Below are 24,472 nucleotides of genomic sequence, written 5' to 3' on the forward strand. Positions count from 1 at the left end.
GAACACAATTATTTTTGTAGCCAACATTAATGGTGGTTCGGATAGCTAACATCACACATACCCATAAATTTTAGCAGAAAACCAGCTGGACCTTTCATCTCATTGCCCTGCCCCACCTCCTCCATGAAAAAAAGTTGTATCACATGGCAGCAGAGTTGTAACACAGGTTCAAGACACACTGATTTCTTAGAGCCTTCCCCAGTGTGATTTCCTTTCCCTTATTTCACAAAGAAAACAATATTTTATGTGCAACTATTGAAAAAGCTCCTGCAGAGTCAATAAAATATATTTATCACAAATATTTTTGAGATTTTTTTCCCCTGTGAGTATTTTTTAAATGCATATCCAGAAACTGGGAGAGCAAGTCCACTGAAAGCAAAATACTTGTGTACAGAATTTTGGGTATCCTTGGAAGAGATTTATGTGATCTCCACGAGGGAATTTTAGTTTCACTTGCAAGAAGTTGTGTCCATGCCTCCTTTGCTTTTAGATTTTTCTCTCTTGCCATAACCCACCCTTTTGACTGCCTGTTTAGTCACTAAAGCAAGAAGCAAGCCTTGGCATGCATGTTCAGGGTCAACTCCTACATCAGAAACTGATCACGGACGTGAGAGATGGAAAAGTCCAATGAAATAATCACAGTTAGCCTCCCTTGGCAAATGCACCACAGGCCCTGCACAGAGGACACAGAGGACACATCTGACAGGAACCAGATGTTATAGGCAGCCATAGCCAGAAGGTCAAGGAGATACCCACGAGGGAGAGCATGTGGCTGCCTGCCTCACGCTTCCTGGACAGCCAGGCTCCATCCCATCAGGCTGGCCAGAGGAAGGAATGACAAGCAGCAGGCCAAACCCTCCCTAATGCACTAGGCAACTGGCTGGAGACAAAGCCAAGAGTCCAGCAGTATCCTGCCTTCTCACCGGTAAATATTTTTTCAGTTGGGAAGAGCTGTGCCAATAAATAATCTGCAACCTTACCTCATAACAAAATATGATCCCCTCCACCAAGATTTAAGTTGAAGCAGATTAAGAAGCACCACCCATTCCCAAGACAGAACACCAAATGTTAAAACAACAATACAGACTTTCCAGCCAAGTATTAAATGATAATGGCACAAAGTAGCTGTATATTACAGATCACTGAAACTCCATTTTGCTGTGAAGACTGCATAAAATTTTCATTTTTCCGTAGTTAAAATGGACTGCTACAAAAGCCATTTTTAAATGCATGATCAAACAGAATAAAAATTAAAATTAAAAGTTGAAATGTAGACCCTCAGAGTCCTGGGTATGAAGCCAGGCCATATAAAATTAAAGAGATGTGATGAGGAACAGAAATCTGATTAAAAGTTTTTTCACAACTCTATCAAAAAAGTCTCTTTCCACATCAGTTTACAGATCAGGTTCCACTTTAACCACAGCAATTCTAACTACTTTCTGAAATTTTGAAATTTTTTTCAGTCAGTGACTAGTTTCAGGTACTTTTTCCACCAAGGCATGTACTAATTACACGGTTTCTTCCAGCTTTCCCTGCCACATCACCCTGAATGCACTTGCTCTACACAGTGCACTTGAAAATCAAGCCCACAGTTTTGCTGTGGGCTCCAGCCTGCCACTATGATCCACACTTTAGCAACTGCTCCTCTAGCTTACAGACAGGGGATACACTTCAAAATTGGAAGGAACAGAGATGATGTGCATAAGATGTTGAAGTGGAAATACTTTGTCTACATCATCATCATTAGAAACACTCATGGAGCTTCCCTCTCCTCACCTCTTACAGGATCCACATGCCTCGTCTCCCGTTCCTTCATGCTTACAATACAAAATGTATTTTTATGCCCATAGCAAGAGTCTAGGTCTTAACAAGATAGTAAATAGCTAAGAAATGTCCAAGAGTTTGAAGCTCAAGTGTTGGTTCTAAGGAAAAGCACACTGTGGCCAAAATAAGCTCTTTTTCAGCCTGAAAAGGAAACTCCCAATCAGCACTCCAGCTGAACCACTATCATACTTCTTAACCTTGCTTTTGCAAACAACTTTTCTACTCCTAATTATATCTAGACAGACCAATGCTCACTTCTTTTACAATAAAATTGTATGATAGCAGCTGTCTTAAAACAGGCATGATGTGGTTCACACACGGACAACATTAAAGATGATGTGCTGAAATAATGACTGACTGAATTTAGATGACTGAAACAAGATTCTGTTTTCTTACAGGTATTAAATATTACCGATGTTTTGGCAAGAAAATAATCAATTTTTTTTTCAATATTAATCTACTTGACAACTTCCTTTCAAACTAGAAAGCATAATTCTGACATAAAAAAGGATCATAGACATCAGCTCCTATTCTTCACATGTAATACTGAACTGACTTTTGGGGAGTCCTATTTCAAAATTACAGGGGACATGTCCCTAAAAGTATGTCACTAGGTCATACTTCAGGCACAATGCAGTGAATGTGCTTTGAAGAGCTATCCACACAAAGCTTAACAGAATGATAACATCTTAAGTATTTTGTCTAAGATGCTTCTGTCTCTATCTCTCACTTTGTAATTTCTTTTACATTGAACCTATCAATGCAAACAGAACAATATTTCTTCATGACAACTTTGCACAGATGTGCCAGAACCTTCTAAAATGCTTTCTTGCATTTGTGAACTATTAGAAAGCCCAGGAAGCTCAACAGTTCTGAAGGACATGGCTCAGCTGTGCTGTGAGAACTGAAGGCAAGCAAACCAAAATGGAACAAAAAGAAATATTAATAATCTGCTCAACTTAACAAAACATGAAGTGGGGAGGGAAAAGAACATTGAGACTGTGACCATTATTTCAGATCAAAGCAATGAAATGGAAATGTATCATTATTTATTTTATTCCTTTTTCCTGCCATAAGACAGAACAGGCTTGCTTTAAAGGAGCACATTAAGTCAGATGGTAGATGACATTATGCTGTTTGTTAGGAGAGCTACCCCTGTGTTTTCAAACTTTTCCTAAGGTGGATTAAAACATAGTTCCTCTTGATCATTTTCAAAATATTTTTGCAAAAGTGCACAAAAAAGCAATAGTAAGTCCATAGCAATAGTGAAAAAAGCAATAGTAAGTCCATAGCAATACAAAACCTCATCCAAAAAACCTACAAACTTAGTGTTGTGTAACTCATTTAAATTAAAAGAATTTCCAAAGGAAACACTTGTTGTTATGCTGTCCTTTTTAAAAAGAAGAACAAATCATCAGAGCTAGTCTAAGGTAATGCAGTAACCACTTAAGAAAGGCATTACATGGTTAAGGTCAGGGTTAGTGCTCCAATGCAAATAGGCCTGGCCAATGGATTACAACAAATAACATTCTCCTACCCTTAAGATAAAATTCTCCTTTCCTGGTATATATTGCAAAACAAATGCATCTCAGTGAAAAAATCCTACTCTTCATAAGTTTATCCCTCACTTCCTAAATGAATTTATTATGCTACCATAGGTTATACTTCCAAACAACTGCACACAAACTGGCACCGTAGAGAAAGGAAAAGTTACTGTACTGTGTAGGAAAAACAAAACATGAATTGGTTCTTTCAAGTCTTTGAAAAACTTTAACATCAACTAACACATTTTCTTACTTGAAATTCAAATAACAAAAAAAAAATCAAGAGAAGAAACCTAGTGAACATTAAACCTGTTTTTCATAATCAGCATTTTAAACAAGCAGAAGAATATAAATTCTATAATCATGTTATCTAACAACATTGTCATTCAAATTCAAGTTGCTACAGTACTTCATTGTTTGGTTAGAAATTTGTGTTAGTTTCTGACTCTCCAGCTTCTGGGAATATGAAACAGGATAGTTTTCCCTGCATGCATTAGATTTTATCAAGGAACTAGAGTTAGCTATCAGAGTGACATCCAGACAGGTTCAGCACAGCTCTGGGATTACTGGTGACATGCTGCTCCAGGTTCACAGGTGAGGAAGAGGAAGGTAGGTTTCCCCTGAGCTCTGCTGATTAGTCCCACAGGCAAAGTACAAACTCTTTTACTGCCAAAAGTGAAAATGAACCTGGGAAGACTTAAGTGCACAAAGCCTCAAACTTAGGCTTCCCATTCTGTTTCCCATCAGTGGCCTGATCCAAGAGGTAAGCTATGGGGAATGCCAAAAAGCAAAGCATGATTATGGGAAAGCATCTGGACGGAAAGAAACAGAATTCTCTCCAGCTATTGACAGCACTGCACAAGCAGCTCTGGGCCCAATCCAGATTTTTTGCTGTGAACCAGTGGAAACACCTCTGGCCACCCTGTCACCCACCCCATCCAGCCCAGAGCAGTCCTCTAGCACAGCCCCAAGCAGTGAGAAATAGCTGAGGAATGAGACATGGCAAGGATCAAGTTCACAGCACTCCATCTCCCAGAGCGCCATATGTTTCCTAAGTGCTGTCAGTCACTTAAAAGCCCAGAGCTGAGACAGGCCTGGCAAAAACATCCACAGCTGTGAAAACACGGGTGTGCCAGAGAACTTTCTATCACAGCTGCTCGGATTTGTTTCCTGCTCCTGTCGGCGCCTCCTGCGGTCCGACACCATCGGTTTGCCTTGGCTGCCACCCTGCGGCTCGGGCTGTCCAAACAAGAGCTGTCCCCAGCACCGAGCCTGTGCCCTGCTGCACGTGCCCCCAGGACAATGCCACCCCAGCTGGAGCATTCTGTGAAATCTGGGACTAAGGAACAAACTGTTACGTTCCACAGGAAGTCATACCAACTTCTAAGTTGTGTCTAAAAGTTCTGCAAAAAGCAGACATGGAGATCATGTAAATCCTTCAGTTTAAGGCTCCTGAATTTCTTTGAATTCTTTTACGGTTCTCTTCAAAGATAAAGATTGGGATTTCTTTGTTCCAAGAGCAGCAACACTTTCAAACCTTTAGAACACAAATCCAGTGGAAGTAATTTCATGCAGATGACAGTATCACAGGACAAGAAAAAAAGAGGGCATTTCTCTTGCACAGAGACAAAGCAAAAGGGAGAGCTAAAACATTTGTTTGTTGGATTCCTTTGGTGTAAAATAATGAAGTTAGAGCATCTGCTGTTACATGTAATATTCTGGTAGAGGTCAGTGTTTGCACTATTTCTGAGCAAGCAGGAAGGAGAAAAGACCCTAATCCACATTGGCTACCAGCAACCCCAGTGCCACCTGTGACTGCCACGAGGAGTCTCCCCCTTGGGAATGGCAGCTGAGGGCAGGATTGTCAGGTGGGCAGGCAGTGGGGATGCAGGATGAGGCCAGACAGACAGAAGAGCACTCACCTCACTCTGCAGCTGTGGGGCTCCCCAGTGGCAGCTGAGCACGGCGGCCCCGCGGCGCTGCAGCACGCTCTGCAGGGCAGCTCCCTGTGCCCCGTGTGTCCCCACCAGCAGCACCTTCTTCCCACCTGTTTGACACAAGGCACGGCTCTCAGCCACCCCCAGCGCAGGGCACCAGCACCAGCAGCTGCATGGAGCTCCCCCAGGCCACCCTGGGCTGCAGCACTGCAGAAGGGGCTGCAGAGGGGCTCCGAACAGGACAGTGCCCTGTGCCTGCACAAGCACAGCAGCTGTGCAGCACAGCTGGCACTTCTGGAGCCCGTGCAGTGACAGCAAGCACAGGTCTTAAGGAGTTTCCTGGTGACTCTCTAAATTCTAGTAAGCAAATACTGTTCTTCTCGCTTTTTTTTGCACAAACCCCTTCATTCATATTTGTTACTAAGTACATTTAATCTCCTGTTTACAGTTCTGCTACAGAAATGCTCGCTTCAACAGTTATGAATCACTTTAAGAGAGACAACTTCTGACACACTGCCTTAAACCAACAGTGTCTTCACACACACTAAACCTGCTTGTTTAAATCTGCCATTTCAGTGTCAGCACTGACACAGCACAATCCAAAGCAAAGGATTTGCTCAGCAGCAATTTACAGGCAAACCTGGGTTTCCCCAACTCCTCACACTAATCAAGACAATCAAGTGAAATCCCCAAGTGATGCCTGTATTTTCTGTTTGGAAGACTCACATGTCTTGTGTGTCTTCAGTGAAATTAAACCTCCTGATGGCAGCTAACCCCTGCCTAATACCCAAAATCTGTAGGCCTGAGGCCTGTTTCTACAAATACAGCATTCAAATGTCACTGAGCAGGAGGACACCTTGTCACTAGCAGGAGATAAATACATGTCAGGTGGGAAAGCAACACAAAAGAGAAGACACAACAAAGTCAGATTATATTTGGCTCATAGCCAGGATTAAAACAGGCCAAAATTAATGTAATGATTGTGATAGAAGGGCTCACCTATATCTTCAAGAAGCTCCATCACAGCACACACTGTAGGAGGAACCAGACAGTCACAGACATCACCATGTACCAAACGTCCTAGGTTTACACTGGATAATCTGCAGTGGAAAAATATGGAAATTTAACATAAAAAAGAGCTTGTGTAGCATAAATCCCCAGCAATGCTTGTAACATGGCTAAGAGCTAAATCCCAAGAGCAAACATCTCTCACAAAAGCAAATCCTTTGGCAGTCATGTACTGCAGCTAATTTGTATCATCCCACACCTCAGCTAGACAAACACTGAGCCTCAAGAGAGGCCAGGAAAGGGATCTGAGTTAGAATGGGTAACACAATCCCAGGATACACAGGCAGCTCTTTACTTGTCACCATGTCACCCATAGCACACTGGGCACAAGCACTTCAGAGGCTGCAGTGAGACCAGACTGGCTGCCAGAGACAAGCTGGCCTAGGAGGGGGCAACAGAGGTGTTCCCATACTGACAATATCCTGTACTCCACATAATGGAAAGGTTTTTGAAGGATTTTTAGATATTTTTCCTGACATGAAAAAAAAAAGAAGAGAGTGGGATAAAAAAAATGGTAATAGCCTGCAGCTAAGAGCAGGAAGGCTACAAGAGCAGCAAAATGATAACTCACAATCCTAAATTACACCAGTGGTCTCTTCTGAGAGCAGTACAACTCAACACTGATTGGAAATCTGTGCTAATGGGTCCAAACTATTATAGCTTACTCTCTCACCACAAGAGAGTGCTGTAAGGAAGTTAAAACCTCTCTGCAATTTTCCCATCAATCCTTCTTGTGAAAATTCAGTACTTTGTGCCTACCACTTGTATTACTGAAGTGATGAAATACCTTAAGTATCACCAGTAAATCAAGATTTCATTTTTTTATTTCTTTGAAAGGACCATGCCCTGAATGTACATTATGTAAAAAATAAAAAGATAATGCCCAAAACTACTTCAGCAAAAGACTTCTCGATTCAGAGGCATCTTTTATCACTGCTCAATAGCACAGCTAGACACATTGACTGAGGAATTCATTAATGAAAAGCAGAGTAGAAAACTGATTTTACAGAGCCATCAGGCTTGTGCCTGCTAACATTATTTCTCAGTGCTCCACTTACCCATCCACATCCTTCTCTGGTTTCACAGCATTTAATACCTTACTGCTACATAAGCTTTCTGGGAGGTCAAGAGCAAGGCCCTGCACGTTAGGATCCTCATTGAGCCTCAAGATTTCACTGACAATCTAGGAAGTTAATAAAAAACATTAAAGATCAGAACAACAGATAAAAGGAGAATCTGATTAGAATGAGGTAAAACCTGTAAATTTTCTTCAATTATTTTATGGCCACCTGCTTATTACTGTAAATTCCAAATGAAAAAGCTCTACTCAGTTTGTTATCAGTGGCTTACCAAATTAAGCCACCCTGACTCTATTCTAAACATCTTGCAAAGCAAACACATATTATGTGACATTATGCTGCCAAAAGCAGTTTGTGTTTCAGCACTCCAAACCTCAGCAAAAGCCTGTCACTGTAATGGCTTCTGAAGTCGCTTTCAGACACAGGACACCTGAGTTAATACATAGTGCAAAACAGGACCAGATCACATCCCAATAGAGGGACAAAAAGCTGTAACACGTGAAAGAACAATTATACAAGAAAAAAAAATCATTTTATTAAACCAGCATATATGGTTAACAATTTTCCTTCTCAAAACACCCCAATCCTAAGAGCTGGCAATTGCCTTGTGAAGAACTGTTAGGCTGAAAAGGCACCACAGAGAAGTTTATGGAGTTCAAGTTCTGAACCAGATGCAAGTTCAAGTAGTTTATAATTGGTCATATCTGACATCTGAGACTGTCCTACCGACCCTTGATTCCCTCCTCTCCAAAATATAATGCCGATTCATGCTATTCTGCTGTGACCAGAAAGAATACAAAGGAACAAAACATGTCAAACGTTTTTTTAGGTGAGAAATGTCATGCAAGCATGTCTTCCCATCCTATTACAAAACCACTGTGCAAGCACCATAAAGCTTTATAATAGAATTGGATTAATATCCAACGGTAAAGGATTATAAGTTTTTTTTTTTTTCCCTTAACTAATACCATGCCTTTTTAAAATGCTTTTCTTTTAAACTATTCATTGTAATTGTGAACTCTATTACCCAAACACTTGATATGCAATCAACCTTAAGCTAGGAACTAGGCAGGAGTTAGATTAGCTGCAACTCTGAACCAAGAGAACACACTACTTTCATGCTAAACACAGATTACAAAAGCATGTCACTGGTACAGAAATGCCTCTTTAGTTTCCTGACTCCTGGGGCAAAACCAGGCATATCTCTTAAGGTCCTGTGGCACTTGACAGCAACAGGACTGGTATACATTGCACTAGAAAGGGTGAATGTATATGGACAAGAAAATATCTGCATTTTTCTTTTAAAAAACCCCTTTGATATAGTACAAAATGCTGAGGGCCTACGGAACAATTAAAAACTCAAGCTGTATTTCTGCCTCGTGGAAAAGTAATTCACTTTTCCATTTTAATTGCATCTTACTTTAATTCAGATTTCCATCATCACAGCATTTAAATTACTTATAACTCATGCAGGGTAAAGTAGCATAGTATTAACTTGCCTTTATTGTACAGAGAAAGTTATGACAAAACCCAAATGTGCATGGTATTGAAATCCCTCCCACCTTCCCACACCAGGGAACACAACTGAGATGTGGATTTTAGCAGATGAAAAAAACCTGCCATAGTGAGTAAGCAAGACAGTCAGCAAATCATGATAAATTTTATTGGAAATAACTTCCTTTAAATAAAAGAAATACCCCAATTTTCTCTTTAAATACACAGCCAAGCCACTTCTAAGATACGACTTCAAACTAACTGCAACTACTGCTGCACAGTCACTGTATTTTACATATTTCCTGCTATATTACTCAACAGATAAAATGCATTTTCCAACAACAAAGTGTATTTGTTTTTCATTTCAAAAGCCCACTCTTTTTAAATGGGTAGCTGACTATCCATAATCTACAAAACTTCACAGTAAATTCCTTTTAATGTATTTGGAAGCAGTTCTTGAGATTACACTGCAAGGCAGTAACATTTTAAGAACAAAGTGTACCAAAAAACAAAAGAGTACACAGAACTCACAAGCCTGCAGGATTATCAAACTTGCCAAGCACAAGGAGGCCAGCTGATAACAGAGTCATCTTCTACTATACATTCCTTCACTGTTTAACTTTCACATGGTTTTCTATATTTAAAACATAATTGATATTAAGTTCTGCACCTTCAACAAGGCAAAGAATTCAGGCCTCTAGTTATTTGGGGGGGATGTTTATTTTTTAATACACAATTGAAACATTAAAAAATCAATAGACAAATTCAACACCCCCTTCTTTTCCCCTCCCTTCCCCATATAATCATGTAATCTATAATTTCCCTGAATAATCTGGGTAATAATCAGGTACAGTCAGAAGAGCAATTGTGGGAGACAGGATACCTGAGCTGGTATGGAGTTAAACACCAAGCACAAACCCAAAACATGACTCTTAAATCTACCCCAGCTTGCCAGGGAACAGCAGACATGCCCATTAATTCTCTTTTTTCATTCTTGCCAGTAAGAGGATAATATTTGCTATTTAAACCAAGGCAATCCTAAGCCTAATTTGAGTTACCAGTGGTCAATCAAAATAATAATGAATGTCAGTAATAAATAGAAGTTTTTGACAAAAATGGAAAAGGAAGGCTCTTTCAGGTACTACAGTTACCTCATCTTTGGTGCTGCCTTCAGGAAGACAGATGTGAATAACACGTAGACCAATCTGTTGAAAGAAAAGACTTAAAATTACCAAAGGCAAGTAGCTCATGATTAACACATGTATCAGCTAATGCTTACCTCTTTGGCCAAGTTCTTGTTTGCTTCTTGAGTCAACTGGTCATTATGTGCCTTGGGGAACAAAACAGTAACTGAGTTTTAAAACAATACATTTTAAAAATGAATACATTAATGCACATCTATGCAAGGAACATAGTGACAATGTCTGTGTCTAAACTAATAAGAAACAATTCTAAGAAAGAAGCAGAAGGCCATCCATGTTAATCCCAAATAGTTCAAGACTGCTGACAGTGAAAAAAAGAGATGAAAAAGCACAAACTTCATGAAGAGGTACAACTCCTGGTAGGGAAGGAGGGCTTGCCCTCTATCCCTCCCTGCACTGCCAGCATTCCTGGCACTGCACCACCAGCATCCCACTTCCCAAGTGTGGCAGCAGGTGCTGAGTGGCAGCACAGAAGCTGCTGCACTGAGGACACTGTGCAGAGCTCACACTGTGCCAAGGAAGAAGAGACAGTTCTAGGGACAGCCCAGCACCTCCTCCCCTGTGACAGTAAATGTGGGACTGTGCCCCCACACTGACTGCTCAAGAAGTTTAACTGGGATGGAGCCACTGGTGGTACCACACTGTCCCCTGTAATGTCCCTGCAGCACTGGCAGGTGAACACTTACCTTGTGTGAGTGCAGACAGTCCCTGCCCTAAACCAGCTCCTATCAAAACCCACTGAGGAGCACAGGTGAGGCCAGAGCTCAGCACAGGGGCTGGCACAGTGCAAGGGCAGGGCAGGAGGTGCAGGGGAGCCAGTGGTGCTTTGCTGAGCTTTGCAGGGCAACAGCTCCACTGTTAAGCATGATCCTGATGCTTTACTTTTCAGTATCAAAAAAATTAAGAAGCACCCCCAATCATTTTTTGCTGTTGCATAGCTTCAGCCGAGGTTCAACGTGGATAATAAGCAACAGAGGTATCAGTTTTGGCATTGATTCAGATTTAGTTGACTCAAGAGGAAAAGGACAGTCCTAAAATCATTCCACTGCAGGTTCAGCCTGCAGCTCCTCATTCCCAGCCCTGCAGAAGAGGGGGTGCCCTGTCATGCCAGCTGCTGCTGCTCACAAGTAAAGGAGGTGACTTCCCTGCCCTCCCTCTGCTCCTCTGGGCAGATGTGGCACATGGGGAGCAGCACAAATCAAGGCTCTGCCCACATTACTGGTAGAGCAGAGCATGCAAGAACATCTGCAACACCAAAGCAAGTTTTCTTTGCACCAACAAATACACATTTAAAATAGGCTCTGCTTCAGTCTTCACAACCAGACCAGAGTCAGAGTGACTGGAAAGCTGGAGAACAGAGCTTGGGTGAATCCTACCCAGAAGGATCTAGGCCACATGCTCCTACAGGCACCTCATGAGGCAGACCAAGTGAGGTAAACAGGGACAAGAGGGACATCCCTTCTATTGTGCCAGCACTAAACATGCATGTAGCCATGCAGAAAACCAGACCCAGGAGACAAATGTGGTTGAAAGGAATCCTCTTTAGACCCCTTGGGCTGGAGTAGATCCCAGTCCTATTCCAGATCATGGTGCAACTGGATGGAGACTAACAGGAGTGAGAAAAAACAGGTCACTGCTTTCCTAGCAGTGCTTCAGCTTTAGCCTTAGAGGGCTCTGTGAAAATGCAATTATCAGGAAGGGTGAGAGATGAGAGAGACAGTTCAGATATCCTCACTAGAAGACCCTTTGTTGCTGTATTACTTAGATTCACTATTAGTACTTAAAAATACTTACAGTTGTGTTTTAAAACCTACTGGGTCAGTTTGAGTGTGTGCCCACTCAAAATCAATACCACCATCCTAGGAAACAGGACAATTACATTTTTGCCAGCATGGCAGTGGGTCTCCTCTGAATGATAAACATTCCTAATTTTGTGGCTTTCAAATCTTCAGAAATCTAATGAACACCTTTCAGCTTTGCAAGGATAGCAATCCTCATCTCCGATTTTGATTGCCTATCAAAAATTGCACCATCAGTGGAATGGAAATCTCTTCACAGCATTAGTGAAACAATGGTTCTCAATTCTGCAAGATTCCTTCACATCAGAAAGTGCTGCTACTTCTACAGGATGCTGACACTTATTTCACACAAACCCTTCTGAGCTGACTGGGACTTTTTAGTGTGGTTTTCCTCTCCTTAGAAGAGCAGGAAGACATTGATAAGCTGTAGCTACCCAAAGGTAGCATGGCTGACAGGAAGCAAAAGGGTCTTTCATTAATCCTGGCATTGTTATTTCAGGGATGGGAAGTGAAGGGAGCCCACATTTTCAGGAACGTAAGGACTTTGCTCAGGATTGCAAAAAAAGCTTCATGCTAAATAAAGGTTTGAGAACACTACTTTAATTCAACTGTTAAGTTAATCAGCTTAGACAAGGTGTGAGAAAAAGTGATCCATACTTAAAACAACGAAGATTATATTGGCAAAAGGAAGAAGGGATAAAACTGTTCCTTTCCTTTGCAAAGCCTTGCCAGGCCTGAAGAAAGGCAATTTACCATCTGGTGGAGCTACCTCATCCTATTGCTTTGCTTTATAATAAAGTAGACAATATTCTTTATAAAAAAGGATTAAAATTACTTTCTGCAGGGTGTGCTTCTCAAGTTTCAGACAACAATGGTACCAAAGGAGATCTCTCACAGCCAGTAAATGCACATACTTTACCTGAATAATGGCAAGCGTTGGCTCAAGCCGGGGGTTTTTTCTCTTAAGAGAGGCCAAGGAATTCTTTGCATTGTCAGTAACTTTGCTGCAACACAGTGACAAGCAAATCTTTAACAAAATAAATCCTCCAAACATTAGTGGGCAGAAACCAAGATTAGTCAACAATGTAACAGAAATGCTTGGGCTTGTAAATTTTCAATCTCCAAAGTTATGGTGGGATGTGAACTGTGAGGGCTGATGCTCAGCAGGCAGGTAACCTCAAAAGGCTAATTTTTTTTTTTTTTTTTAATAGGTATGTGGGGCATTGCTCTGGCATGCCCAAAACTTTATAGCTAGGCTGTGCTAATTCATGAGAGGGCTTGTCCAGCCCCACCATGGGAAGGGAACCAGCACTGTGAGCTGTCTGATCAGCTCTTGGGTGAGGTGGGTCCTTCATCCCCATACCCTTGGCCAGGGCAGTGGGAGATGCAGAGGCCTTTACAGTTGGGGCTTAACCCGGGCTACACCAACCCCTGGGCAGCAGAGCAGCCACTTTCATGGATGCCTTTCAAAACCACTGGCAGAAGGGAGACAAGGCAGCTCTGTTTCCCACATTACTTCTTGGAAAAACTAGTGACAGCCAGGCACTGGGAATGCCTTCAGGAAAAAAAATTCTGGGTAAGTGGCGGCCAGCTCTCCTCCGTTACCTTTTGCGGGTGCAGGTGGGCAAAGAGGAGACCCCCTGAAATATGTCTGTCCGTCCCCCATACCAAGGAAGACAAACAGAGAACAGCCTGGAGTGGATTTTTGACAGCTCCTACCCTTGCAGAAGCCAAGGACCAGTTCAATTCAATGTCGTTGCAAACTATCCCGTCCAGGGCTGAATTGGGACGGGAAAGGACCAGGGACACGTTTTTCCAGGCACACATCTGCGCACCACCTCACCTGAGCCACCGCCACATGACGGCAGCTCTGCCCGCTCCCGAAACGCCACCAAAACCAAAACCCGGAGCAAATCCCGCCAGCGCTTCTGGGCGAAGGGGGGCATCTTCCTACGGGGTCCCCCCAAAATCCCACCTCAAAACCCAACCCGACGCACCCGGTGAGGGCGCATCGCCCAGATCCCCGCCACCCCTCCTCCAGCGTGCCCACACCATCGCAGCCCCCGGTTGCATCAGCCGGCGCTGCCTCCCCACGTGCGCCTCTTACCGGGCGGCCGCGGCCGCGCTGCGGGCCCGGGGCAGCGGCGCGCTCAGCCCGCGGCGCGGCGGCAGCGGGAGCGGCGGGGCTGGAGCGGCGGCGAGTGCCGGGGCCAGGCAGCGCCGCAGCGCCGCGCTCCTCATGGCTCCGGGGCGCCCCGGCAGCCGCGGCGGGCACGGGGCAGGGGCAGGGGCAGGGGCGGGAGCGAGGCCGGGGGCGGGCGGGGATGGAGCGCCGCCTGCCCCGCTCCCCGCCCCGCCGCTCCCCCGCCGTCGCTTCCGCTTTTTCTTTGCAAGAGAAAAACTGCATCCAAATCACCCCCGAACATCAGCTCCGATAGGCTGCAGCCAATAACTTCATTCTTGCGCGCCCCGCAATGAAAAGCACCCAAAGCTTTTGCATACTCAACGTTTATTAAAAATAGTATGAAATGGTCCCTGGGAGAAGTTACAATACTAGTAAAGTCCCTTTTTTCTGGTTGGTTGGTTCTTTTCCCCTCCCTCCCAATTCCATTGATTGCATGAGATGCGAGTTAAACATTCTCCTAAAGCCGTTTAAACAAATCTAGATGCGCGCCCACAGATTTACCTTCTATTCATATTTACAATACTTTACAAGCTATATTAAATAAATATGGGCTCTGCTACACCTAGGCGTCTTAAATATGTACAACATTATTTTTCAGTCGGATTTTACTAGATAGATACGGGTCCTATCACAGGGGGTGTGCTGACTGTAACAAGTATCCCTGTGGTACGAGCTAGTAAGTACCATGACCAACCAGCCCTCAAAATAACAATTCCTAGCCAATGCAAGATACGTGTGGTAAATAATTTAGTCAGTTCTAATAAATTCAAGTCCTCAAATCTTAGTCTACAAGTATTTAGCTGTACACTAATAACTTCAGTTTTTCCTCATGGTAACCAATGTAGTAAATAAACAGCTGTTCTGGAAGTACAGTGCTCTGTAACTGAGGGGAGTGATACATGGTTAGTAAAAACAGTATTTCAATGAAATTCCTTTGTTTATTGATATGTTTAACTCGGTACTGGCTTTATCCATGTAATCTGAAAAATGTAAGCACCAAAAAAGAACAACAGTCACACAAGGTGATCAGTGTAGATGTATCTAGGCTTTCCTTTCGGTACAATGTTTTCAAGTAACAGAATCCAAAACTGTGCAACAAAGATGATGAAGGGGAGTTAAGTGTAGATGGTACTGGAAAGCCTGCCCTTGCTCTAAACGGCAGCTTTTATTCCATACACTATTTGCAAAAGAATGGAATGTATTCTCATTTTTAAGCTACTTTTTTATTGTACATAAATTGGATTAGAGTCAGCATGGACTGATTTACAAAAGATATCTTTTACCTCTCTCTGTCAGGAAGTGTCACTTCCTGCTGCAGGAGATGCATGCCCTGGGGACTGCAGCTTGTCACTCAACCAACAGTATCACTGAACCACCCTATGGGCCAAATGTGCCCCACAATTAGCATTTCACCCAAGAATCTGGCCAAACCTCATTGTCTCAAAGGGTTACTGACACTGGGGCTTGAACAAGTGCCCAGCAGCTCACTGCGTGTAACACACAGCTTTGTTTCAAACACTACCCAGCAGCTTTTGACAGCTGGGTGCTGAGCTACAAGGCACTCAGATTTGGATTGTGTGTCACAAATGCCACCATCACTGGAGGTACCAAGACTGGCCTAGCCCTCTTGACAAGCAGTGCAGCTCCCCTTCTAATGCCAAAACCATTCCCCAGGCAAGGACTGTCACATCCACAGGTTCTCATAAAAAGCCTCCACTGTCTGTCTTCTGCCTCCTACGCAGTTCCAGTAAGTAGAGAAGAGGCTTCAGACACAGAGCTATCAGCCTGGCACAAGAACTAGGACTAGATTTTCTTTAAAATGTAAGAAGCTTGCTCTAAAGTAATGTAGTATATGCATTGGTCCCACACACTTGGAATCTGCCTCATGAAAAGTAACGTGCAAAAAGGTGTGTGCAACTGCACACGTAGCCTGTTGGTGTAATCACCAGAACCCTGCTTAGAAATCCGCACAGTGACAGGAGCAGCTGCCCAGCTAAATGCTCCTGTATGCAAGCAGAGTAATCATACAGGTGTTTTGGATGCAGAACACTGGACACCAACTGGAAAGTCTAAATACCAAAGTTTCCAAATGATAAAATGGCTTAAGAATCAATTGTTATTACACCTGGTTGGATGGCAAGAATCAGGGGGTATCACACCTAAGGAAGGAAGAGATGTGAAGGTTCAGTAGGAGATGAGAAGTTCACATCTCACATGTGCTGCAGAGAGACCCCAGACAGTGCACATGTCCTTTTTCACATCCAGGATTCTAAACCATTTTTTAAAAGATACATTTTGCATCTATTTACAACATTATTGCAGTACAATGCCTGATAGTGTAATATTATGGAAATACGTGATGCCAGTACTGATTGTCCTAGTATATATTCTGTCATGATAAGGCAGTACAGCTAGAAATTACTGAAAGCATCAAGCAAAGCTACTTGAACTGAGACACTGGAACTTTTCCCTTAAAGACTGGACAATATTCTGCTGATTAGGAGATGGTACTCTCCACAGGTAGTCATTCAGTTTATCCGAATCACTGTAAGCAGTCAGATATGGGGTAAGTGTGTCTTTGCTGCTGGCAGACTTTGCAGGAGTACAGGAGACAGTTTTGCCACAGAACATTTCAGAAGGAACAGCATCTGTGTTACGCAGTTTAGGATCTGATTTCCTGGTCTGGTTCTGAGAAGTCTCCAAGTCAGATCCCTCATCTTCAGACTTTATTTCAACATAGTCATCATCATCCCCTTCTCCGTCTTCAGAATCTTTGAAATTCGAAAAATAGTTCTGAGTAGCCATCTGTGCTGTCAGAGGGGAGGCTCTGTTCACTCTCAGGACCTTTTGAGAATCCTGCAGAATCATATCTGAATAGTTTTCAGGGATCTGCTTTCTCATCTCAGGCCCTGTATATCCTGAAGCAATTCCAGGAGTTTGATGGCTATTGAATCGAAAGTTCCTATTCAAATGGACCCTTTTCTTATCAATTTCATTATTATATACAATTGATTCTCCAGACCTGTTGACCACTATTGAGGAAGAGGACTGTGACCTGCTGTATGTCTGTGGTTTTACACTGCTTACTCTCCTCCCCAGTGAGTTATAGACGTGATCCTGATGTAAGTTTTCTTTGTTTGGCTGGCTTATAATGGCACTCCACCTTTGCGCCGGGATGTGCAAACGGTTGGGAATTTGAAGGGAAGGCACTGAGCCAGCTGATGGCAGCTCCTTCGAATTGCTTTTTGTACCAGCTTCTGTAAATGAGTTCTTGGAGTTTGGGTCCTGGGATTCGGAGCACGGAGAGAAGTCAGCCAGCTCGCCGTTACTGTAGGTAGAATGCAAAAGCCAATCTTCTGCTCTTGAGCAGTCACAGGCAGGCTGGGAACGGGGAGGAGATGCGGGTGTGGAGAACCTCCCAGCTGATGGCTCCTGAGGAGCAGCCCCGGCTTCCTTTTGGACCTTAGGCGTACTGTCTCTGAAGACAATTTGGTCATAAAGCTGGGAATATTCAGCTATTCTGGCACCTAGAAAGAAGAGAGAATTGACTTAGCAGAGACGAAGAATCCATTTCAGCAAATCATGCAAAAATTTAAAAATCTCAAAACCCTTAGTATTAAAAAGCTCTTAGAGAAAAGCTTTCAGTTGTGTCAATAAATTTGGCCTCTGCAAAGTAACATGAAACACTGGAGACCTTTGTATCACATTTCAGTACACTTTGTTGAGGAAAAGAAGCATAAAATATCTTGCTACAGTGAGCAGTCATGCAGGACACAATGCAGCACATGGTTCCAATAATATGCTGCTTGTTTCATGTTAAAATGGAAAAGAACATTCTAAAAATGGCCTGGTAAATAAGATATTTAGGGAATTTAAAAAATATCACAAGAAAGCAAGAATGACACTCTGGTGCATGGAGTCTGCTGGCTCCCCATCTTTCATTTGTTTCAATCGGTCATGGACAAAAATAGTTCCAGACCTGTTGCATATCCATGACTTCACACATTCATTAGCTGATAGAAAGATTATCAGTTCTTTCTTATCTGACCACATTCCTTATGCTTATGGGTATGATTTTGAATGGCACCTGAGCAAATATATGTGACATGTTAGAAGACAGACCAACTTGAAAAAATACTGGTTTAGTCAAACTCTAAAGATCATGCTATTAAAGGAAATAACTGCTTTTCTGTAGGGAGACCAATAGTGCTTCAGGCATGATTTCTACTTCTAGCCTCAGCTGAATTGCTCTTTTCTGCCACTGCCCTGCTATTTCTTCCCAAAGTTATCAAGTAACAAGAAATGAGATATAAAAGACCATTCACATTAAAGCAGTCTGAGAAAATTAATTTCACTTGTAACACAGAAAATACGATCCTGATACTCAATGACCAAGGTGCGAAAAATTCATAATCTTCCAGTTCAGAACACAAAGTTCACTGAAAGTTACTGAAGAAATGTACCTGTACAGAAATGTTTTTAACATACCAATAGCAGGACCTCCTTGTTTTTTCTCCTCCAGAATAGCAGCAAGATCTTTGTGTTTCAGTTTCTGTTGTCTGCTAGCTGGCTGTTCCTGCTCTGGACTTTTAACTTTCAAAAGCTGGTTAGCCTTCTTAATTTTTTGACTGTACTGTCTTGCCATCATAAAAACTCTGTTCTTTGTTTTATCCATAACAGCCAAGTCATTTTCCACGCCCTCTGCAGGTGTGCTGGACAGAATACTGCTGACAGGCTCATATGGACTATCTACAAAAGGCATCTCAGTGGAGAAGGAAAATCTGTTCAAACTCATAAAAGAGTTCTCCTTGCATGGTGTAGTGTCCTCAAGCCTGAGATTAGCCTCACTTATGGTGGCAGCCCTGGGCTTCACAGTTTTAGGGAAAATGGGAGTTTCTGGCAGAGAGAGAGTAGACAGTGAGTACTCTACATCTTTACTCAGTTGAGGTGTGCTACCAGCATGCAGCCTTTCCTGCATGTCATCTTTACAAACAGGAAAGGCTGCAAGGACACGGTCTCTTGTCTTTTCCTCATTTTTCTTGATGTAGTTCTCCAGGTCGTTCCAAATCTCATCTACTTCCTCTGAGAGTTTGTCTGCTGCAGACTTATGCGACAGTGAGTCAGAGTTGGAGGAGCTATCGACTAAGCTCAAATAGTCAGTGTCAATGGGCACACGATGGTAAGAGCTTTCATCTTCGCTGAACTGCAGACTCTCCTCAGAAACAAAATGTCGCAGATTGTCACAATATGCAAAGTCTTTTTCCAAAAAACTCCTCCTTTTAGAGGATTTTAAGGAGTCATGTTTAAAACCCAATAGAGATGTTTCTGGAAGCCGTATGGTGTCATAGATGTTGTCTTCAATAATTCTGAGCTCATCCAAACTTGAAGTTGGTGCTTCTTTACTGAGCAGTATCTCCTCCCTGCTAGCATGAATGGAGGTCCTCTTTTGATTTGCTGTTGTCTTTTTGGAAGTTGAATCTGAGCTGCTTTTGTTTTCAGCCTCATACAGAGAGTCTCTAGCGGATCTCCGGGGACCATGGTGTGTCTCCTCTCTTCTTGTCAGACCCATCAGCTTTAAGTCTTCATAGCTTATATTATCATAAACATGTTCAATATCATCGATAGTCAGCTCCTCTGAAGATTCAGGATACGCATTCCTACTGTTCCCCTCTGCTGCCTTCACCTCCCTCCGAGAGCCACGCTCCCCTGTTTTGCACCTGGCACTGGCTGGACACGTGTTGCTTTCACCAGCACTACTGGCCCGTCTAACGATTTTGTGACGAGTGGGGCTGGAAGTCTCATTTTGCTGCACTTGCCCCAAGTGCCAGCTGCATGGACGGCCAGAAGAACCCCTCCTTTCCCCACCAGGAGCTGAGCTTGTGGTGGATGTAGACGCTGATGGTACAAACATCTGGTAATCGTCTTCATCGTCTTCATTCTCATAAGGTGGGCGCCGGCTGGGGAACAATGCCTGCCTGATCTGATGGTCCGTCCAGATGTTTCTGACAGAGGTACTTCCCCCCAGGATATTCATGATCAGAGAGTTGCTCTGGGGTGTGCTGAACTGTCTAGGAGACTGTGGCTGCCTAGCTGCGCAGGGAAATGGAAGATCGGTATTCAACTGCATTGACTCTTCATCCGAAGGGTCCTTGGAGCTCTGTGGAGATTTGAAATTTGCAGGTAACATTAGCATATCCCTGTAGTAATACAGCAATTCCCTCTTTCACAGGACTGCCACAGTGCCAGTCTGTCCTGCAGCAGAGAATCACATGGAGATAGGCAGGGCAAGTGCCCTCTCCAACAGAGAGTGAGGGAGCCAGGGTGGCAGTGCCAGACTGCTTTGCCTCCTAATCCTTACCATGGCTCAGAGTTTACTCTCGGTGTTTAATAACATCTTACTTCAAATACAAGACAGTAGCTTATGTTAATGCATGAGTAATTAAAGGCAAATCTGTTTGGCAGGAGTTGGATTAAACCTTTTATGCTAACTCTGCAGTTTCACAGTTGGATTAAGCTAATCTGACTCTGGGCTTGTGCCAAAAGTTTTGTTCTTCTCCTTTTCCTTGCCTATAACCCTAGCAGAAAGGAATCTTGTGCTGTCTAGCACATGCCATTGAAAATGTCTTTTTTTTTTAGTGTAAGTTTTTACAGCAAGGCCACATGTTCCCTAATGCCAACATAAAGGATGCTTTAGATATTGCTGGCCAGAATTTGGGGGAGAGAGGGAAAGACAATTCCTTTTGTCTTCAGCTAATGCTGATTGGTTTAGTTAGCTACTTGTTTTTCCCAGCCCCCAAAAGAAACAGTCTTTTGTCACAGACATGAATATTTTCATGATATGAACATTGATAAACAGAAGATGATGTTATCTGTCAACCTAGGGAAAACATTTCTTTGACATACTTATGATGCATAGCAAAATAGAAGTAAAAAATAATAATTACTTACCTGCATTTCACATTTATTGAGATTGAGACTTCTTCGTTTTTCAACATTTTCAGCAGCTTGACTATTAAGTCTTTTTCTTCCCCCTTTTGATTTCTGCAGTGAGTTTTGCTGTGATTTTAAAGAAAAAAATGTGAGAGGTAATAAAACCTACAGTTCTTTGTACAGTCTGGTTCAGAGGAATTACTAGGAGCTACAACAGGCCAGGGACCTATACTGGGACACGAAGCAGCTTATGAGTTGTTAGCACTGCCACAAGAAATATTCAGAGCTTATAAAACCTGTAAAAGTACAATTGCCACATCTAGTAGTAACCACTAAGCTAATAGTATCAGTTTTTTGTGGTATTTTTTGTGCTTACTCATTCTTTCATTCTTACTTATGTTGGCAAGAGGGGGAATTACAAGTCACTGCACTACACTGGTACAAGATACTATTTTATGAAATATTTATAATGCAAATAGTGTAATTTCAAAGAGGAAATGCAATCAGCTTCAAAAAGAATCTCAATCACTGGTTTCATATAATTCATAAAACAGATGAGCCACACAATGATATGACCTCAGTATCAACTAAACCAAATAAACTGAAAATCTAGATTCTTTAACGCAGCCACATTTTGAAGTTGGATTTTTAGCCTTTCAAAGGCATTACATATGTGTGGAAACATCATACCAAGTAAGAAAAAAAACTACCATTTGTGCAGTAGTAGGAGATAAAGACTGTCATTTTCATAAATCGTACTCAAAACTTCTCATATTCAAGTTCACACATTCATAGCTCCTGCCAGAGGCTCACAGATCAAGAAACATCCCATCACATGCAGCAGTGTCTGAATCTCAGTATAATATTCAAGTCCTTGCTTTGAAAGCACTGTCTCTGCATGAGGCCTAAAAAGGTTTTTGCATGGCATCAGCTGAAGAAACAAGGAAAGGCCAGTTGTCTGCAACAGGTAAAACTTTTCTGTAACAACCAGGCTGGAGGACTGCAAAGGAGTAAGTAAAATTCAAGTAGTGGGAATTTCTCCCTCTGTGTAGGGGTTTTTACATCTTCTCTGTTAAAATGCAAGTGAGTATTGTGTGAAGTCTAAATTAAAATGTTTCTGAGGAGAGGAAGTTGTAAACATTTGCAACACATTCCTGTCTGTTTTACATATAATTCTAATCCTTCTTCCATTCTCCACAAAAAAAAAAAAAAAAAATTATTTTTCCCCACTTTTTCCTACCTGTTCAGACTCTTCTTCATCATCAGCATCAATCTGTTCTGTTGCAGAAGTCTGAAGAGTTTCATCATGATCACTACTGTAGGCTGGTTCAATAGACTCTTGAAACTGGCTCTCCAGCCCACTGGATTCCAGTGAAACCTTTTTCCTAGAATTCAGTAGGGCTTCACTTGATCCTAGTTTGGTGGCTTGAGATAACAGGGCTCCTTCAATGCCCATCCGCTTTAAAAAAAAACAAACATGAAACGCTTAGATTAGAAGTTTTTAGAGATTCTGTATTTTAGTATAGAATCAGACTCACAGGCAATGTTTAGCCTACAGTCAGTAAGCTGCACTGAGGTGAGATTTATAAAGAAGTAAGTACAACAACCAGTACTTTTCCATGTAATATTTAGAACTGAAAAAATATATGCAAAAGACCCCATTCACACCGAATCCTGGGCTTCAATATTATGGCATGACAATGAAGTAATACCTAATGTACTCTGTTTATAACACACACACAATTTTTAAAATTCCATCTTAAATAAAACCCCAAGACCTGAAACTCAAAAGTAGACTTTCAAATTGCACTGGGAATTTCCATACAAATTCTTACAGAAAATGTAAAACTTACAAATGTTCATTACAATCTGCTCAAGCTGCATGTGCTCTGTTTGGAGATACATCATTACATAGATATATATCTATACATATCTATATGTCAGACTAAGTTGAAACTTTCCAGTTGTATTTAATAAGGTAATATGAGCCAAAGAATAAACACTATTTTTATACACTGCACTTCCTTGATTCTAGTGGTATTTTTAAGTATCCTGTAGCACTACTAATTGATTGGACTGTATTATAAACCGCAACCATATATGGATTGCTGATTTTCTTCTTTATTAAAAACTCCCAAAATAGTAAGCTGTATTTCTACTTTTTTCATTCCAGTAATCTTATTTGAGATGCTAAATAATATTTATGGGTTTGTTTTCATTCTTAAGGTCAACACAACCAAGAAGATACAGATTCTCCAGTAAACACTGTGCTCTAAAGTCATATGAATGGGCTAAAACAAGGAATTTAAGAAATGGCTTACCTTCTGCATGTCTGGGCTTACATCTGAAAACAAAAACACATCAATAAATACCAAACTGGTGTCAGGCTATGCCTGTTTTAATGCTACCCCAATTAGGAATTCCCCAAAGGGGGCTGAATGAAGCAGCAATTGAGCAAACAGACTATATGGGGATTTCTGATAGAGCAGAGACAGCATGAGCTTTACCAGAGTTCCACCTGAGGCCCTGATTTTGCAGCACTGCTGTGATTTGAGGAACTGTTCACAATCACCAAGACTTGGTGTGTTCAGTTCCTAGGATGTTTACAGGACCAATCCCCAAGTGTGGAAAATCAGCTATTAGATTTAAACACTAACATTTTGGGTTTGGCTTTTTTTCCCCCAAAAATTCCTCTTCCTCCCCTTAATGTATTTAGGGACAGTTACAAGTAAAAAGATTCTGTCTTCAGTTGTTTTACAAAGTACAGGAGCACCAGGTCAGTAAACAATACACAAAATATCTTACCATTTGACTTCAAAACTTTATGGACTCTAGATGAGGGTTCTGAAAAAGACAACAACATGTTTACCCACTGTGGTATTCCAAAGAAAGCTGTCGGCATCCTGAACAACTTTTTTTTAACATGTATATAAAAATTTAAGCTTCTGAGCCCACACAGTGAAGCCAGATTTTAATTTCTTTATTGCAAAATTTCCTCACAAAGATGATCTGTTGAAGTATCAAATCTACAGCTGTTACTAAAGCATATACTTGTTTCTTAATGCAATAGCAGTTGCCCTCCATTCATCTAGGCATACATAAATTTTATCCCATGGAAAGATTCCTGCTTTCAAAAGACCATATCACCTCTGTTACTGCACTGCAGTGTTAGAGGTTTTCTGTTTGAAATATGCATAAGGTACCAAAGTCTTAGATGGGCTTAGAAAGTGTAAGTAGCTAAAGATTACATAGGAGGCCCTTTGATCAGTAGAAACATTTTGTATTCTTCCTTTCACAGAAAGAGCAGCACCAATGCAACAAAGGTGTGCAAACACCTCAGAAACAAAGGAGAACATACCTCAAACATAATTGGAACTTGATTGCTTTTGAAGCACAAATGTTGCTGTATG

General features: G+C 42.0%; 2 protein-coding genes across 2 annotated transcripts in view; both read right to left on the bottom strand.

Moving 5' to 3' along the window:
• The window catches only part of MTHFD1L (methylenetetrahydrofolate dehydrogenase (NADP+ dependent) 1 like), a 144,716-nt gene extending 131,715 nt beyond the window's left edge, over window positions 1–13,001 (bottom strand). The window contains exons 1-6 of the mRNA XM_059469561.1: window positions 12,867–13,001; window positions 10,226–10,276; window positions 10,098–10,151; window positions 7,432–7,556; window positions 6,305–6,405; window positions 5,291–5,415 (exon numbers count right to left, since the gene is read on the bottom strand). Of these exons, the coding sequence (XP_059325544.1) occupies window positions 5,291–5,415; window positions 6,305–6,405; window positions 7,432–7,556; window positions 10,098–10,151; window positions 10,226–10,276; window positions 12,867–13,001 (591 nt within the window). The remainder of the gene's footprint in view (window positions 1–5,290; window positions 5,416–6,304; window positions 6,406–7,431; window positions 7,557–10,097; window positions 10,152–10,225; window positions 10,277–12,866) is intronic.
• Window positions 13,002–14,439: 1,438 nt separating this feature from the next.
• PLEKHG1 (pleckstrin homology and RhoGEF domain containing G1) overlaps window positions 14,440–24,472 on the bottom strand; it is a 125,873-nt gene continuing 115,840 nt past the window's right edge. The window contains exons 15-20 of the mRNA XM_059468270.1: window positions 23,868–23,906; window positions 23,384–23,406; window positions 22,303–22,521; window positions 21,081–21,188; window positions 18,621–20,289; window positions 14,440–17,659 (exon numbers count right to left, since the gene is read on the bottom strand). Of these exons, the coding sequence (XP_059324253.1) occupies window positions 16,563–17,659; window positions 18,621–20,289; window positions 21,081–21,188; window positions 22,303–22,521; window positions 23,384–23,406; window positions 23,868–23,906 (3,155 nt within the window). The 3' untranslated portion in view covers window positions 14,440–16,562. The remainder of the gene's footprint in view (window positions 17,660–18,620; window positions 20,290–21,080; window positions 21,189–22,302; window positions 22,522–23,383; window positions 23,407–23,867; window positions 23,907–24,472) is intronic.

The sequence above is a fragment of the Ammospiza nelsoni genome, chromosome 3 (genome assembly GCF_027579445.1).
Source record: "Ammospiza nelsoni isolate bAmmNel1 chromosome 3, bAmmNel1.pri, whole genome shotgun sequence".
Lineage (NCBI taxonomy): Eukaryota > Metazoa > Chordata > Aves > Passeriformes > Passerellidae > Ammospiza > Ammospiza nelsoni.